General features: G+C 51.1%; 1 protein-coding gene across 1 annotated transcript in view; it reads left to right on the top strand.

The window, feature by feature from the left end:
* The window catches only part of LOC116942393 (laminin subunit beta-2-like), a 70684-nt gene that overhangs the window by 18960 nt on the left and 37003 nt on the right, over nucleotides 1–14721 (top strand). Inside the window, exons 7-10 of the mRNA XM_032954262.2 lie at nucleotides 1929–2131; nucleotides 7192–7312; nucleotides 9623–9811; nucleotides 10759–10938. Of these exons, the coding sequence (XP_032810153.1) occupies nucleotides 1929–2131; nucleotides 7192–7312; nucleotides 9623–9811; nucleotides 10759–10938 (693 nt within the window). The remainder of the gene's footprint in view (nucleotides 1–1928; nucleotides 2132–7191; nucleotides 7313–9622; nucleotides 9812–10758; nucleotides 10939–14721) is intronic.

The raw sequence follows: 14721 nt of genomic DNA, 5'->3' as shown, positions 1-14721 counted from the left end.
CTGACTCACTCACACATCATACACTGACTCACTCACACATCATACACTGACTCACTCACACGTCATACACTAACTCACTCATCATACGCTGACTCACTCACACATCATACACTCACACAACCACTGACCCATTCACTCATCATACACTGATTCACTCATCATACACTCACTCATAATACGCTGACTCACTCACACATCATACACTCACTCACACTACCACTGACTCACACATCATACACTGACTCACTCATCATACGCTGACTCACACATCATAGATTCACTCACACCTACCACTGACTCACTCACACATCATACACTGACTCACTCACACATCATACACTGACTCACTCACACATCATACACTGACTCACTCACACATCATACACTCACTCACACATCATACACTCACTCACGCTGCTGCTGACTCACTCACACATCATACACTGGGAGTGTCATGCTGCCAGCTATGGCTGCAAGTTTGGTCGTACATGTTATGTATATCGTTAATTTTTTTGAATAAAGGTGTCAGTTTTTGTGCCAGTTAAAAGGGTAAAACCTATTTCTATATCGTTTATTGTTAAATTTGAATCAATGTTCCTATGATTACTGTTGTTACATTGTATTTTATAGCTTTATTTTGGTGATTTCGAAAACATATGGTTAAGCCATGTTTCTTGCGGAAGTGCGGAGTTGATAACTTGAATCTAAATTATCTTATGGTTGTTATTGTTTGGCTTGCATCACACTGGGATTTTTGCACACAGCGTTGTAATACGGTGGTTTTTTTTTCTGGAAGATTTTCTGGTTTATCCAGGATGTTTCTGTTGCACGTCGTCGTCGCTTCAAGATGTTTCTCTGTTCATATTTTGTTTGTTGCGGTTGCACCCGGCTCAAGAGCCGCATGGCTCACAGGGCTTTGCCTAATAAATGAAACTTGAAAATGATGAACATCTCAAGAAGAGGAAAAGTGTGGGAGAGTGTAGCCCCCCCCCCCCTCCTAGTGTGGACAGGAGGTCACCTGAAGGGACCGCAAAATGAGTACATAGTATGCTTTTTACGTACGTAGCCAACCGTGCTATGTATGTATGCAGATCTTCTTTTGCACCTAACGTAGCCAACCGTGCTAATCGAAGTTGTGGCGGGGGTAAAGACAGAAAACTAAACACAAAAATCAGTTCCAAAGCAAAGAGTTTTCAGTCTAGATGTAAGAGTGCACAGCTTCTGGTGGCTTCGTAATATCGGAAGGAAGCGCGTTCCAGACGGCCGCAGAAGCGCATCGGAGAGCGCGCCGCGACGCGTCGACCGTTTTTAGTTCGATGGTTTGGCCAAATGCCACTGCTGCTGCAAGGATGATGGCTGGAGTTCGTGCGAGCCACTCGGCGTGACTTCTGAATGGGATCTTCATGACGACACGACACCGCCTGTGGGTCCGGCACTGTGGACAGGCGAGGGTTGGTGAATGGCGCGCATTGTTTCGTGAAACTCCTTTCCCGTGGACGTCGAGGGCCTTGGGGTGCCACACCCTGGCTCGTCAGGGTTACGAGGCAGTATGGCGAGTGGGCCAATCGCCATCCGTTTCCATCTGTAACGGGGATAGAGCGTTGCCCCCTCACGCGCGTGGGTTTTCTCCAGGTGCTGCGGCGGTTTCCTCCCACCGTGTACAATAAACACTCATCATTAATCGGCTGAAAACATCTTTGGAACAAAAAAAGCCCAATGCAGGACCCTCATGAAAAAGCGTCCTGCAACTCAGCATGGCTTTGTTGGATAAATAAGTAGAACAAGTAAATGACAGGTGGATGAACAACATTTGTTAAACTCAGTAAACAACAACAACAAACACCACCAACGACAGCAGCAGCAGCACCGTGAACCGCCGCGGCATAACGTTTTGTCGCGCGTCCGTCCACCACCACCACCCTCCCCAGACCTGCTGAAGATCACGAACCTGCGCATCAACCTGACGCGGCTGCACACGCTGGGCGACAACCTGCTGGACTCGCGCTCCGAGATCAAGCAGAAGTACTACTACTCGCTCTACGAGCTGGTGGTGCGCGGATCCTGCTTCTGCTACGGCCACGCCAGCGAGTGCGCGCCCATCGCGCCCACGCAGCGCGACCACGACGGCATGGTACGGCAACGCGTGGCTGTTCCCGCAAACACGTACGCGCCATCTCAGCACCGCAGGCTTTCGCGACCGATGATATGAATGTGTCATTAAACCCGCCGCCACCCGACGCAGCCAATTAGTCAAGTTTGTCACGTTAACAGAGCATGCCCATTCGTTACTGGTACAGCAACACCGGCTGATGATGCTCGTTGTAATTGCTGGCGAAATGTTCGTACTGAGATTTTAAACGTTGTGGATTTGCTCTCCAAAACACCGGTGCGCTGTACTAGTATTATTATTATTGGTCATGAGCCGAAATCGAACTCGGGTCACCGGGTTGGTAGCGCAGCGTGCTAACCGCTACACTACCGCACACATACAGTACAGATACGTGATAACACACGTTTATGGACATATGCACAAATTACTGTATAACATAGGCCGCCATTCTCCGCTAAGTGATGGTGATGTCAGCACGGCGCTTCTGCCAGGCCATAGGTTGCACTCTAGAGGCCATGTGGCGTGTTAAAGGCTGGCTTGGCAGGAGGTCACCTCTCCACCCACTGCTCAAAAAGCTATGTGCCCTTTGCACATATTTTCGTTGAGTATGAGGCAAAACATTTTTAAACCGATGGCAATGTCCTCATTTTCGCAAATGCTTTGGGACACACAGACAGCCTATCTTAAATGGGAACTGTACTGGACAAGGCACGGCCAGGGCAACGTTTGTTTGCATACATCTCGGTGTGTTTATTTGAGGCTGAGTCGACCCAGGGGAGGGCCCGTGCCCAGTTCTGATATCACTCACCACTGACGTTGGCCGGACGTTAGCCGTGGCTGAGAATCAAATGTGGGAAACCGAGTCAGTAGTTCGGTGTGCTGGCCATTGTGCTACTGCTCTCTATGGATGCGCGCACACAGACACGTGTTCGTATATCCCCTGGGCCACGCAGGAGCACAGGAAGTAATCTCTTCTTCATTGCACTGCTGTATTGTATTGTTGGTAGCAACGCTTTTCGAGTGCTGTACGTCTGTGTGGTGCGTGTGGGTGTACGGCAGTGCTGAGTGGTGGTTAGCACATTGAGCCGCAATCCTGGCCAACTTAGTTCAATTTCTGCTCATGGCGACCATCGCGGCGAGTGATATTTGAACCAAATTGTGACCTCCCCAAGGTCAACCCGACCTCAAATGAGTACATTGTAGGGTGTGGCTACATCACTCGGGTAATGGAGAGATAAAGATGAGCGGGTCTTTTGCTGGAGTCACGACCAAATCACGCTCTGTGCCAACCCTGATAGGTGCTTGTTTCAAAGAGGACAGAAGAGATGAGAGGAGAGCAAGTGGGTTCGTGAAACCCATCTGTGCGCACCTTTGAGTGGGTCGTTCTGGTTTCCTTCGGCATGAAGCAACGCACTCTTTAAAAAAAAAAAGAGCTGGTTACGGCTCGACTGGATTTTTGTTGTTGTTGACAATCCGAGAGGTTTTCCTGTAAAAATAAACAGCAGAAGAGAGGTCAATTGCAGTGTTAAATGATGGGTATTCGAGGCAGGAGCAATGTTCATGCTGCTTATACGGGTCAAACACACAACACAGTTAATTTTTTTTTAATCTTCCACGCTTTAAATAAAGATTAATTCGGATTTTGGTAAACTACGAGAATGGTCAGAATATAACGTCGAAAAAATATCTTGTTGACGTAATCCGCAAAAGGAAGGAGGTTGGGATGAATGAGGCACACGCGCAGGATGGAGGAGGGCAGGTTGCCGAGCAAGACAGGCATTGGGACTGGTGGTGGTGGTGGTGATGATGTCATTAATAACAAAGTGACGACGTATTTGTGAAACGACATAAAAACGGGGAGACGTAAATCGGGGTAGTCTTTGGTTTTTTCGGTAAAGTCACGTAGAAATAAGACGTAATAAAATAACATAATACTCTACTAATACTATACGACGTTTCGATTGCAACACAAGCAATCTTCATCAGGTACAGAAGAGCTAAATTTAAGAGAGAGAGGAAGCACATAACCGCAGATATATATTATGGGTTTCCTCTCTTAAATTTAGCTCTTCTGTACCTGATGAAGATTGCTTGTGTTGCAATCGAAACGTCGTATAGTATTAGTATAGTATTATGTTATTTTATTACGTCTTATTTCTACGTGACTTTACCGAAAAAACCAAAGGGTATCTCCTGCAGTCACGAAAGCACCAAAATCTAGTTTGTAAATCGGGGTGTTTCCGTATTTGTACTCCCATTAGTTCCCAGGGCTGCACGCGCTTCTCTGTCTTCTCGTGGTTAACAGAGGGTGGCAGGTCCCGCTTTGGCTGTGCTTGGCGTGGAGTGTTTCTGTGCGGTGTTGGCCACCGGCCGTCAACTTGCGGATTGCTCGGAAGAACGAGTAACGTTGACATCCGTCGGCAGCATTGCAAAGACGCACGGTGGGACTGTGACGAGAGGTTCAAAGGATGCCTCGCTCGATGCTGGAGCGAAATAATTTTTTATTTCGCCTGCTAGAGCAGCGTCGCGCTGGCGAACGCGGCATTTGGCCTGGCGGAGAGCGAGCTGTTCGCCGTTCGCTTGCCGGGGCAAGGGCAGCCGTCAACGTCCACGTGGTTCTCGTTGGAGTTTACTTCAGGCGAATAACCTGTCGACGAGTCACCAAGACGTCTGGCCGGCGTGGAAGAATAGGTCAACGCGCCGTATAATAGAGTGTCCTCTCTCGAGCTTCCTCCAGGGGAGGTTCTTCCGCCAGCGAGTGGCGTGAGCAAGCAATTGCGGGGCTGCTCCTTTACATCTTGTTTTTTTAAACGTGTCACCGCTACTCAGGCCACCGTTCTTAGCTGACTTGATGAAGTGGAGCGTTGTGTTTGAGTCCCTACTATTTGTACAGGTGAAGCCAGTCCCTGAGGTGCAGCCTTATTGGCACCAGCCTTTACGAATGCAGGAAACTATCGAGACGGTAACGTAGACACGGGAGGGTTTTCTGGAACCGTTATATTTCGCGTCGGATTTCCAGCAAAACATATCCCAGCTTCCCCAGCGTCGTCTGACCTTTGCAGCAGCAAAATCATCAAAGCACACACAGTGCTGTCATATACGGTGCAGTGCCATGCATGGCTGATGCTGTCTTGGTGTAATCGATCGCACACTGCGGTGCAATTCAGTGGAAGTCGGTTTGATCTCCAGATGCGGCAGATGAAACATTGTGAACTTTTTTTTTTAAAGAATCTTCCCCCACCCCGCCTCCTGTCCGTTCCGCCTGTGGTTACACCACAGTTACAGAGTTAGTCGATCAGCAGGTTGTGTGTGGTGGGGTAAAAAGGTGGGCACAGGGACTCCTCTACTTACGAACGAGCTAGGTTCCAGAGGTCTGTGCGTAAGTCGATTTTGTTCCTAAGTCCAACTTTACCCCTGTCGATTCCAAACACGTTGATGCGGCATGTACACTAAACACGGATAATGGCTTTAAAAGTTGTACAATCTCCTGTAGATGTAGATGCCACTGGTTCTTCATGTTCTGCAGATGTAGATGCCACCAACGCCATTCATTGCTTAGCGGTTGAACATACGAGGAGTCGGGCAGAATAAATACGAAGTGGGGATGGGGCTCTCTGGTGCCCTCTCTAGTGGAGAGGCCCCTTCTGCCTTCCAGTGACGTGGGCAGGCAATTGCAGGTGCTGCACCTTTAACTTTACACTTCACAATGCCTTTATGACAGCCGTTTCAAGAGCAATGCAGTAATGGACAGCTCTTTTGCAACATCAACAACAACAACAAAAGGCGACTGTAATTCGCTGAAGAGAGAAACGATTTGGAATATCTCGGAAACAAAAATTGTGAACATCTGAGGGAAATTCGCCTCCATCAAAACAGGCGCCACGGGATCAGAACTTGAGCGAAGTTTACGGAAAAGGAAACTGGCCCTTCGTTCGATTTTCTTTTTGGCTCGCACTCGTGTGGAGCTCAGATATCCGGGAACAATGGTTTGCTTCTATCCTCGCTGGAGTCGAGGAATTCCACCCGTTAATCGCACATTGTTCAAACTGTTTTCTGCGGCCAGAGAACACGTGTTAGGTGGCAGCAGACTACCCCTCGACAACAGCGGCGACCCTCGTGGGAAACGTGACGTTATTATTTACGTGGCAATTAAATGCTGAGATCTTTTGATGGAAATAGGTGCCTTCATAATTGCTTGTTTTCATAACTTTATAGCGACGTTCAGTGCCAATAGGTGTGTTTGTCTTTGCGCGCGCGCGCGTGCGTGTGCACGCACAACACATGTTTTTGATCTCGTATATACGGAGCGGGCATGGCTACACACGGGGAGGGGGTTCTTAAAAGGGAATTCCTGTTGCTAATGATGATCTATAATGGAGATGGTAACGAAGAAAAATCACAGCAGCTAAATATAACCCACAGACGTGGTGCTTGCTACAAAGCGAATAATTTTGTTTGTGCAATGCATCGTGTATAACCATCGTCGAGCCACAGTGCCACTGCGGCCATGCAACACAAACTGTGGGCCGTATAGTGAACCGCTGTTGTCTGCGCCCCTAGAGTGGAGAAGAAACGGCAAAGCTACACGAACTCCTCTCCTGAAGCCCTCTCATCGTGCCTTGGGGAGAGCTCGACATTTGGCTCCTGAACATATGGCCGTGGAATAGAATCATCGGCCACGGTCAATCCACTTTGGGAGTAAGGCCTGCTCAAGCCACGTGGGCCACGTGACTAACATCTAAACTAAACTATTATATTTTTATTTGACCAGGTAAGGCCCACGGAGCTCTATAGCTCTTTTTCAGAAGCGAGCTGGCCGTAAAAGATAACTCAACCAAGTGGCTTATCACGTGGAAATTTATAGCAACCAAACACTCTAAATGCATGTTTCTAAACGTGGAGGGAAAAACCGGGGGACCCGGAAAATAATCCACGTCATCACGGGGAGAGAGAGAAAACGTGCAAACTCCAAATATACCACAGGCATCAGGGTCCGGATGGAACCCACGACCTCCTGTATACCAGGCGAGGTAGTTAACACCTCGCCACCACCGCGTCACTGTGTGTATGTGTGCGTGTAGGTTCATGGGAGGTGCGTGTGCAAGCATCGCACGCGGGGGCTCAACTGCGAGCAGTGCGAGGATTTCTACGCCGACTCGCCCTGGAGGCCGGCCGAGGGACGGCAGTCTCACGAGTGCAAAAGTACAAGACACCAATTTGTGCCAATTATTATAAGTAGGCGTAGTCACCCGCGTTCAAAGGATGACGGGTCTCGGTTGACCTTCGACCGGGATCTGAACTCAAGATCTCGACAAAATATCGGGGCTTCGCCGCTCGCTCTGCCGGCCGAGATAAGTCACGACGTCCGTTTGGTGGCAGCCGTACGAGTCGATCATATGGTTACATTTGCCGCAAGTGCCGCCGTGTGTTTATACCAACGGGCAAGCCGGTCTATTCGGGAGGATTCCTTACTCCCGGGCACATGAGCTTGTCCTCGCGTTCACATGTTTTCTAAGGCCCTATGATCATTGCGCTGGTATGCAGATTAATATAATAGTTTTTTTTAAGGAAAATACTTTGTTAGAATATATTTATTTGCCAGTATTGCTTGAAAAACTGTCCACATCTGGACGTCGGCATTGGCAGACTCTGCACTGGGTTTTCTAGCCATTGGTTGAGAACTATTTAAGTCTGTCTTGAAACCTCTTTAAATTGGCCTTTACCTCCTAGTTTCGGCCGTTTACCCTGGTTCTTTTTATTACCTGATTAACATAAACAACGCATTGGGGTTTACAGATGGAATGCGCCTTAAAAATGTAAATGATTATTTTTAGTGGGCTTTGTAGTATTCTTGACAACGCGCGAAAGTTGTCCTCGGATGGACGGCTCTAACAGACGTACGAACGTCGAGTAATGTTTCCCAGACATGGCAATAAGGAACCGTTCAGCTTCATAAAACAAAAAAATCTGCTCACTTTACGAGGCGGCATTCCCCACAGTGTGTCATTCATTCTAGTTTAAAAAAAAAACAAAAAGAAATCCCCCCAGCAAATTGCACGCGTAAACCCCCGGCACGAAAAATATGTTGCGCGCGTCCATGATTGCTGCGTTGCCATTTTCCTAACCGGGAGCACGCGGCATAACAAATGCCGTGTCTCGGGCTCAATGTGTTGGAGGCACGGGTACAAATCCCCCCGCACGGGTGGGATCGGTGGCGCACAGGGGGGGGGGGGGGGTGGGGGGTGGGGAACCCCGTGTGCGGCGAGTGTACCACATCCGACCGTAAGCTGCGCATTAATCACGCGCAATCGATACGTCCTTCAGAGTTTCCAGGGCGCACCTGCAAAGGGCTGCGGCGCATTAGTCGGCCGTGGTCGGCGTGCCAGGTGAGGTGTGAAAGAATTAGTGTTCGCTTCAAGCTGCATAATTGCGTGCGGTGTATGGCCGCGTGGCAACGCACCTGGGGAGAATTTAATATTTTAATTGCAAGTTGGTTTTTCTTTTTTTTTCAGCGAGCAAAAAATTGCACCGTTGTAAAAATAAAAAAAATGTGCAGAGGACAAATGATATCCGTGCGCGATGGAGCACGTCTGCGATCCAAGGCAAGGGTTGGCGGATCATGCAGATGTGTGAAATTTCCGAACGCAATGGGCTGTGAGGTTTCCAGGAGATGGAAATATGGTCAACTGACCCACACGACCGATGCGGCATTGGGGAGGGCTTGATCCAGCAGAGCTTTTAGTGTTAGCCCCCCCCCCCCCCTCCTTATGTCTGGGGATTTTCCAGGTACTGTGCTTGTCTTCCGCAAGTCAAAAGCTAATGAAGGGAATTGGCCAAACATTTCAGTTAATGGAGCCACTAAAAGAGTCATGACGCCTGAGCGATACATTCCTGAATAAATAACGGGCTTTATTATTATTAAATATCAAATATCTTTGAGTAAAGCTAATATACCAAAAAATATTTGCGAGATTGAAACCATGAAGTAAGTGTGTTTGGTAGAGCCCATGAATTTGCAAGATACTTTGAAACATAATGTTTTTATTTCCAGAATATATTTATAAATGCTAGGTAATATATAAAAATAATTCTCACAATATGCATTATCTTGGCATTATATTATGTTTAGTACTCCAAGCACAGGAGGGTTGTGAAAATAGAATGGAAATTGCAGCCATCTCTTATTTTCCTTTGCAGCGACCAACGGGTTATCTACTAGCTAATTAACGTACATACATACATACATAAAAAAAATAAACCAATTACACGTGGCAAGAAAGCAGCCAGACGAGGTCCAAACCACAAAAGTTCAGTCAAACCACCTCGAGCCATTCAGCGGCCTCCGAGTCGTCAGCGTTCAGCTCCTTGCGACGCCGTGTGCAGCGCGCACTCCCGGCCGCGCGTCCCACCGCCGCGCGTCCCACCGCCGCGCGTCCCACCGCCGCGTGTCCCACCGCCGCGTGTCCCACCGCCGTGCGTACGTGCGTGTTCCGTGGCTCCTCCGCCGCTCAGAGTGCAACTGCAACAACCACTCGGACAAGTGCCACTTCGACGTGGCCGTGTACAAGGCGTCGGGCAACGTGAGCGGCGGGGTGTGCGAGGACTGCCGCCACAACACCATGGGGCGCAACTGCGAGCTCTGCAACACCTTCTTCTACCGCGACCCGCGCCGGGACGCCGGCGACGCCGACGCCTGCTTGCGTGAGCGACGTCGCCTCTCGCCGACTTTCCCCCCCCCCCCCCATCTCCCTCCCTCGTACGTGGAATGAGGCGTGCGATAACGACGCGGGTCCGCACGGCTAACGCTGTCGGAGCGCGGAGCCGGCGCTGCTGAGATCCTGGGTTCGCACGCCGGTTGCAACCGCGCGCGGGCAAATCCGCTGCGTGGTGCTCGTCTTAATGACGAATAAGAATGTTCTTGAAAGTGGTCAGCCACTGCTTTTTGCTCATTGCTGAACTTTTTGTGTTTATTTTGTCGTCCTTCCCGCACACCTCCGATTAGCACAGTTGGCTGCGTATGGGGCGAAAGAAGTAAATACATACTTCACTGCCTTTGCGAGTAACATTGAACTGTCTTGTGAGGCAGGGTCCATTCCAGATGCCACATAAACAAAGATCCAATTCCGAAAGCTTTTTTCATTGGAGAAACACCATGGCTTTTCGTTTCGAAAAAGTGAATCACCACCATCCGCCGTACGTGCATTTAGCTGCTGTGTGAATGCAAGTTGTTTTGAATTGTACAAAAGTGCCGTATTTTGCCTAACATTGGGCACACAAAGCCTTTGACTGCCACGATAATCTGGTGGCTCAAAGCTCAAGCTAAGAGTATAGCACGCAAGATTTCGCAGCCGGCTCCAAATCCACGTACCGCCTTTTGAGTTGTGCCACGCGTTGAGCAATTTTATTCCGTCAAGCTTTTGCCACGCGCGACTGCGGGCGCCTGCAACTCCTTCGAGTCCCGCAGATGCCACGCAACGGTGCGCGGCAATAAGCGAAGGCTTGGGAGGAATAAATGCTGAACACGCAGCCTCACCCGGGAGACCGCACTCGAAAAACGTTTCATATATATAAAAATAAACCCATCCGGTATAAACACCTCACGCAGTCTTCTCCGCCTCTCTGCGCCGGCCCATCGCATCTTCCGGCAGAGTGCGACTGCGAGCCCGACGGGACGCTCAACGGGGGGCTCTGCGACGGCCACACGGACGCCGCGCTGGGCCTGCGTGCCGGCCAGTGCCGCTGCAAGCCCAACGCGGAGGGCCCGCGCTGCGACCGCTGCAAGGCGGGATTCTTCGGCCTCAGCGGCGACGACCCGCTCGGCTGCCGCCGTGAGTTTGACGCCTCCCCATGTGACCCCCGCCCTACTCCCTGGGATACACGTGGGCTCTGCACGTGGGCCCTTCCGTCATTTAACCTGCATTTAAAACTATTAAAAATATATATTTTTTAATTTTGCCATGTAAGGCTCACTGAGCTATATAGCTCCTTTTTTTCAGAAGATACCTGGCTACAAATGATAACTCAACGAAGTGGCTTATCGCGTGGATATTTATAGCAACCAAATACTCTAAACGCGTGATGTTGATTCTAAATGTGGTGGGTGCAACCACGGAGAGAGAGACACGCAAACTCTAGATATACAGGCATCGGGGTCGGGATAGAACCCACAACCTCCCGCATACCAAGCGAGGTAGTCAGCATCTCACCACCGTGGCGCCCGACCGAACGATTTATCAGCGCACGTACGTATGATGCCGTGATTGATAGGGCTGGAGTTGCGAGAGAGGGACACGGGAGTGGAGGTCATAGGCCAGAGCCGAGACTATTAATAATCATTTCAACTTGCAAGGCGGACGGGATCGGCTCGCTGTCAAAGAGAGAGAACGACTCGGGAGACACGAGGAACCATAGCCAAGCAGGAAGGCAGCAGTCAGGCAGTGAGCTCGCATCAAACATTGCCCAAGCTCTATGGTCCTATATATATAATGCACGTTTTGAGTCACATTAATGAGTGCTTTTATGACTATGTACAGGAATCGAGCGGTGGCCCCTTGTGTGGATGAGCTGCAGACGAAGGAATAATCACATTGGGCAGCTTAGGTTGACTGTTTTGGGGGGCTGTATCTGATGGGATTGGATACGACAGGTTCCAAATGTTGCCTTGGGTTAGACGGTGTTCTTTTTGCCCGCACTCTCGGCTCCAGCGTCTCAACACGGTGCTGTTTCGAATTGACACGTCTATGGTGCATTACATTTTAATGCACTACAGATGCTGTTTATCGTGCATTACAATGGGACATATGTTAGCGGTGAAACTACGTGTTAATAATGCATACGTCCTCATTGCTGTTAAAATTAAGGCAATTGGGTCAAACCTTCCCCCTTCCCTCTGCCCCGAGGAATCTTAGTTGGGGAGAGGGCAGATGAAGTCGATTGGTTTTCCTAGTCAGTGGTGAGTCAGGGGGGAGTCAGGGGTGAGTCAGGGGCGAGTCAGGGGTAAGTCAGTGGTGAGTCAGGGGTGAGTCAGGGACGAGTCAGGGGTGAGTCAGTGGTGAGTCAGGGGCGAGTCAGGGGCGAGTTAGGGGGGGATCAGTGGTGAGTCAGTGGTGAGTCAGTGATTAGTCAGGGGTGAGTCAGGGGTGAGCCGGGGGTGAGTCAGGGGTGAGTCAGTGGTGAGTCAGGGGCGAGTCAGGGGCGAGTCAGGGGTGAGTCAGGGGCGAGTCAGTGGCGAGTCAGTGGTGAGTCAGGGGTGAGTCAGTGGCGAGTCAGTGGCGAGTCAGGGATGAGTCAGTGGTGAGTCAGGGGTGAGTCAGGGGTGAGTCAGTGGCGAGTCAGGGGCGAGTCAGTGGTGAGTCAGGGGTGAGTCAGGGGTGAGTCAGGGGCGAGTCAGTGGCGAGTCAGGGGTGAGTCAGGGGTGAGTCAGGGGTGAGTCAGGGGGGAGTCAGTGGCGAGTCAGGGGTGAGTCAGGGGGGAGTCAGGGGTGAGTCAGGGGGAAGTCAGGGGTGAGTCAGGGGTGAGTCAGGGGTGAGTCAGGGGCGAGTCAGGGGTGAGTCAGTGGTGAGTCAGGGGCGAGTCAGGGGCGAGTCAGTAATGAATCAGGGGTGAGTCAGTGGCGAGTCAGGGGTGAGTCAGGGGTGAGTCAGTGATGAATCAGGGGTGAGTCAGGGGTGAGTCAGTGGTGAGTCAGTGGCGAGTCAGGGGCGAGTCAGTGGCGAGTCAGGGGTGAGTCAGTGGTGAGTCAGGGGTGAGTCAGGGGTGAGTCAGGGGCGAGTCAGTGGCGAGTCAGTGGTGAGTCAGGGGTGAGTCAGGGGTGAGTCAGGGGGGAGTCAGTGGCGAGTCAGGGGTGAGTCAGGGGGGAGTCAGGGGTGAGTCAGGGGGAAGTCAGGGGTGAGTCAGGGGTGAGTCAGGAGTGAGTCAGGGGCGAGTCAGGGGCGAGTCAGGGGCGAGTCAGGGGTGAGTCAATCCATTGTGGGGCTACATGGTGGGCGACAGAGGGCAGTGCACACATTCGCCAACCCGCACTGACCAGCGCGGTGAAGTACGGTCAACTGACCCACACGACCGATGCGGCGTTGGGAGTCAGTGGTGAGTCAGGGGTGAGTCAGGGGTGAGTCAGTGCTGAGTCAGGGGTGAGTCTGCGCTCTGGCTTGACGAAGGGTTCGCCTCGTGCACGAACAATGCTGATGTATTGTAATCACATTAATAATCATAACGATGCTTTGCCCCATGAAAGCCTCTGCGGGTCGTCCGTCTGTGTTTGGCGGCGTTTGTCGCAGCCACCGCGGCACGGCGAGTGGCCCCAAGTTCGCCCGGCCCACTCGCGAGGCCCGGCAGCCGGGCTTGAGTTGCAGCTCATTGTTAAATGATCGCCGATGCCTCGAAGCACGCTTGGCTTAGCGTCTGGCTTACTCCCAATTCCATCGCAGGTCACTCATTCGTGATAACGACTCGGCACCCGGCGGTACCCGGGATGGAAGTCAGCGGCGGCGCTTGCTGCTGCTGCTGCTGCTGCACCGTGGACATCGTAAACGTCACGCGTTGCCGCTCAGTGTGCTGTCACGCGCTGGCGTCTGCGCAGTCTCTCCGTTGTGTCCTGGAGCTTTGTCGAGCGATGCACAGACGTCTGCGCTCTGTCTAAACCCGTGTGCAAAGTTGCGTTTTAAGAGCGAACAACTGTAGATCCTTATCGTTGTTATTGTCACCTGCCACGGTCTATCCACTGCTCTCCGTCACGGTCCCACGAAGCAGCAGTTCCATCTCGCACGTGCGCGAGCGCGAGGTGCCACTCACGCTCCACCTCTGCGGTGGGCCTCCTCGTCGGAGCGTCTTCTCTCCTTCGGCCGCCGTTCTTTCGCCAGTCTCGTCCAATGGCCATCATCCTTTCTGGCCACGATGCGTCCTGCTCCAAGCCCACTTAATTTCAAAGGGGCAATGCTATGGCCGTGATTTGTATTAGTTCTCCGATTCATGCTTTCTCCTTTCCGCCGCTCCGTCTAATCCGCAGCAAGCTTCTCACCGTGTTTCTTTGCACACCTTTTTTTTCAGCTTCTGTTCTATTATCCTCACTCGCGTCCCTGCTTCTGATTCGTATGCCACAGCGTGTTTCGTGCACTTATTATATATAAAAACAAATTTTACTTTTGGGCACATTTTATATAATTGCAGGAAACTACGCGGCCACGACACCGGGCACATTTGACCTCATGATGAAAATACGGTTGAGCACCGACCTCTTGATATACAACGCTGCGTACCGGCGGTGAACCAGAGCCAGCCATCCCCCCCCGTCCATTCCACGGCCTCATCCTCAGGGATTAAAAAATAAATCATACAGGATGTATCTGGGGCACGGAGGGTGGGGGCGGAGTGCGGACTTTGGTTGCAGCGTTCAGGAAGGTGTGGGGGAGAAAGTGAGCACAAGGTATAGATTATAGTTCGCTTAAGTGCGCCTAATAGCTTGGGGTTTTTCTTTTTGGCCAAGCCGGCCACTGGAGTTGCTCGACTGACCGGTGGTAATCCTCGGTGAAACGCGCTGCCGCGGTAAATGAACAGCGCTGGGGAATTTTTCCCCCGAGGTTCGGTTTGATGCCACTCGCCGGCCGGGTTTTTTT

Source organism: Petromyzon marinus, chromosome 14 (assembly GCF_048934315.1).
Source record: "Petromyzon marinus isolate PM22_M1 ecotype Great Lakes invasive population chromosome 14, UKy_Petmar_22M1.pri1.0, whole genome shotgun sequence".
Classification (NCBI taxonomy): Eukaryota; Metazoa; Chordata; class Hyperoartia; order Petromyzontiformes; family Petromyzontidae; genus Petromyzon; species Petromyzon marinus.
The sequence above is the reverse complement of the archived record's forward strand: the minus strand, read 5'-3'. Positions and strand labels throughout refer to the sequence as shown.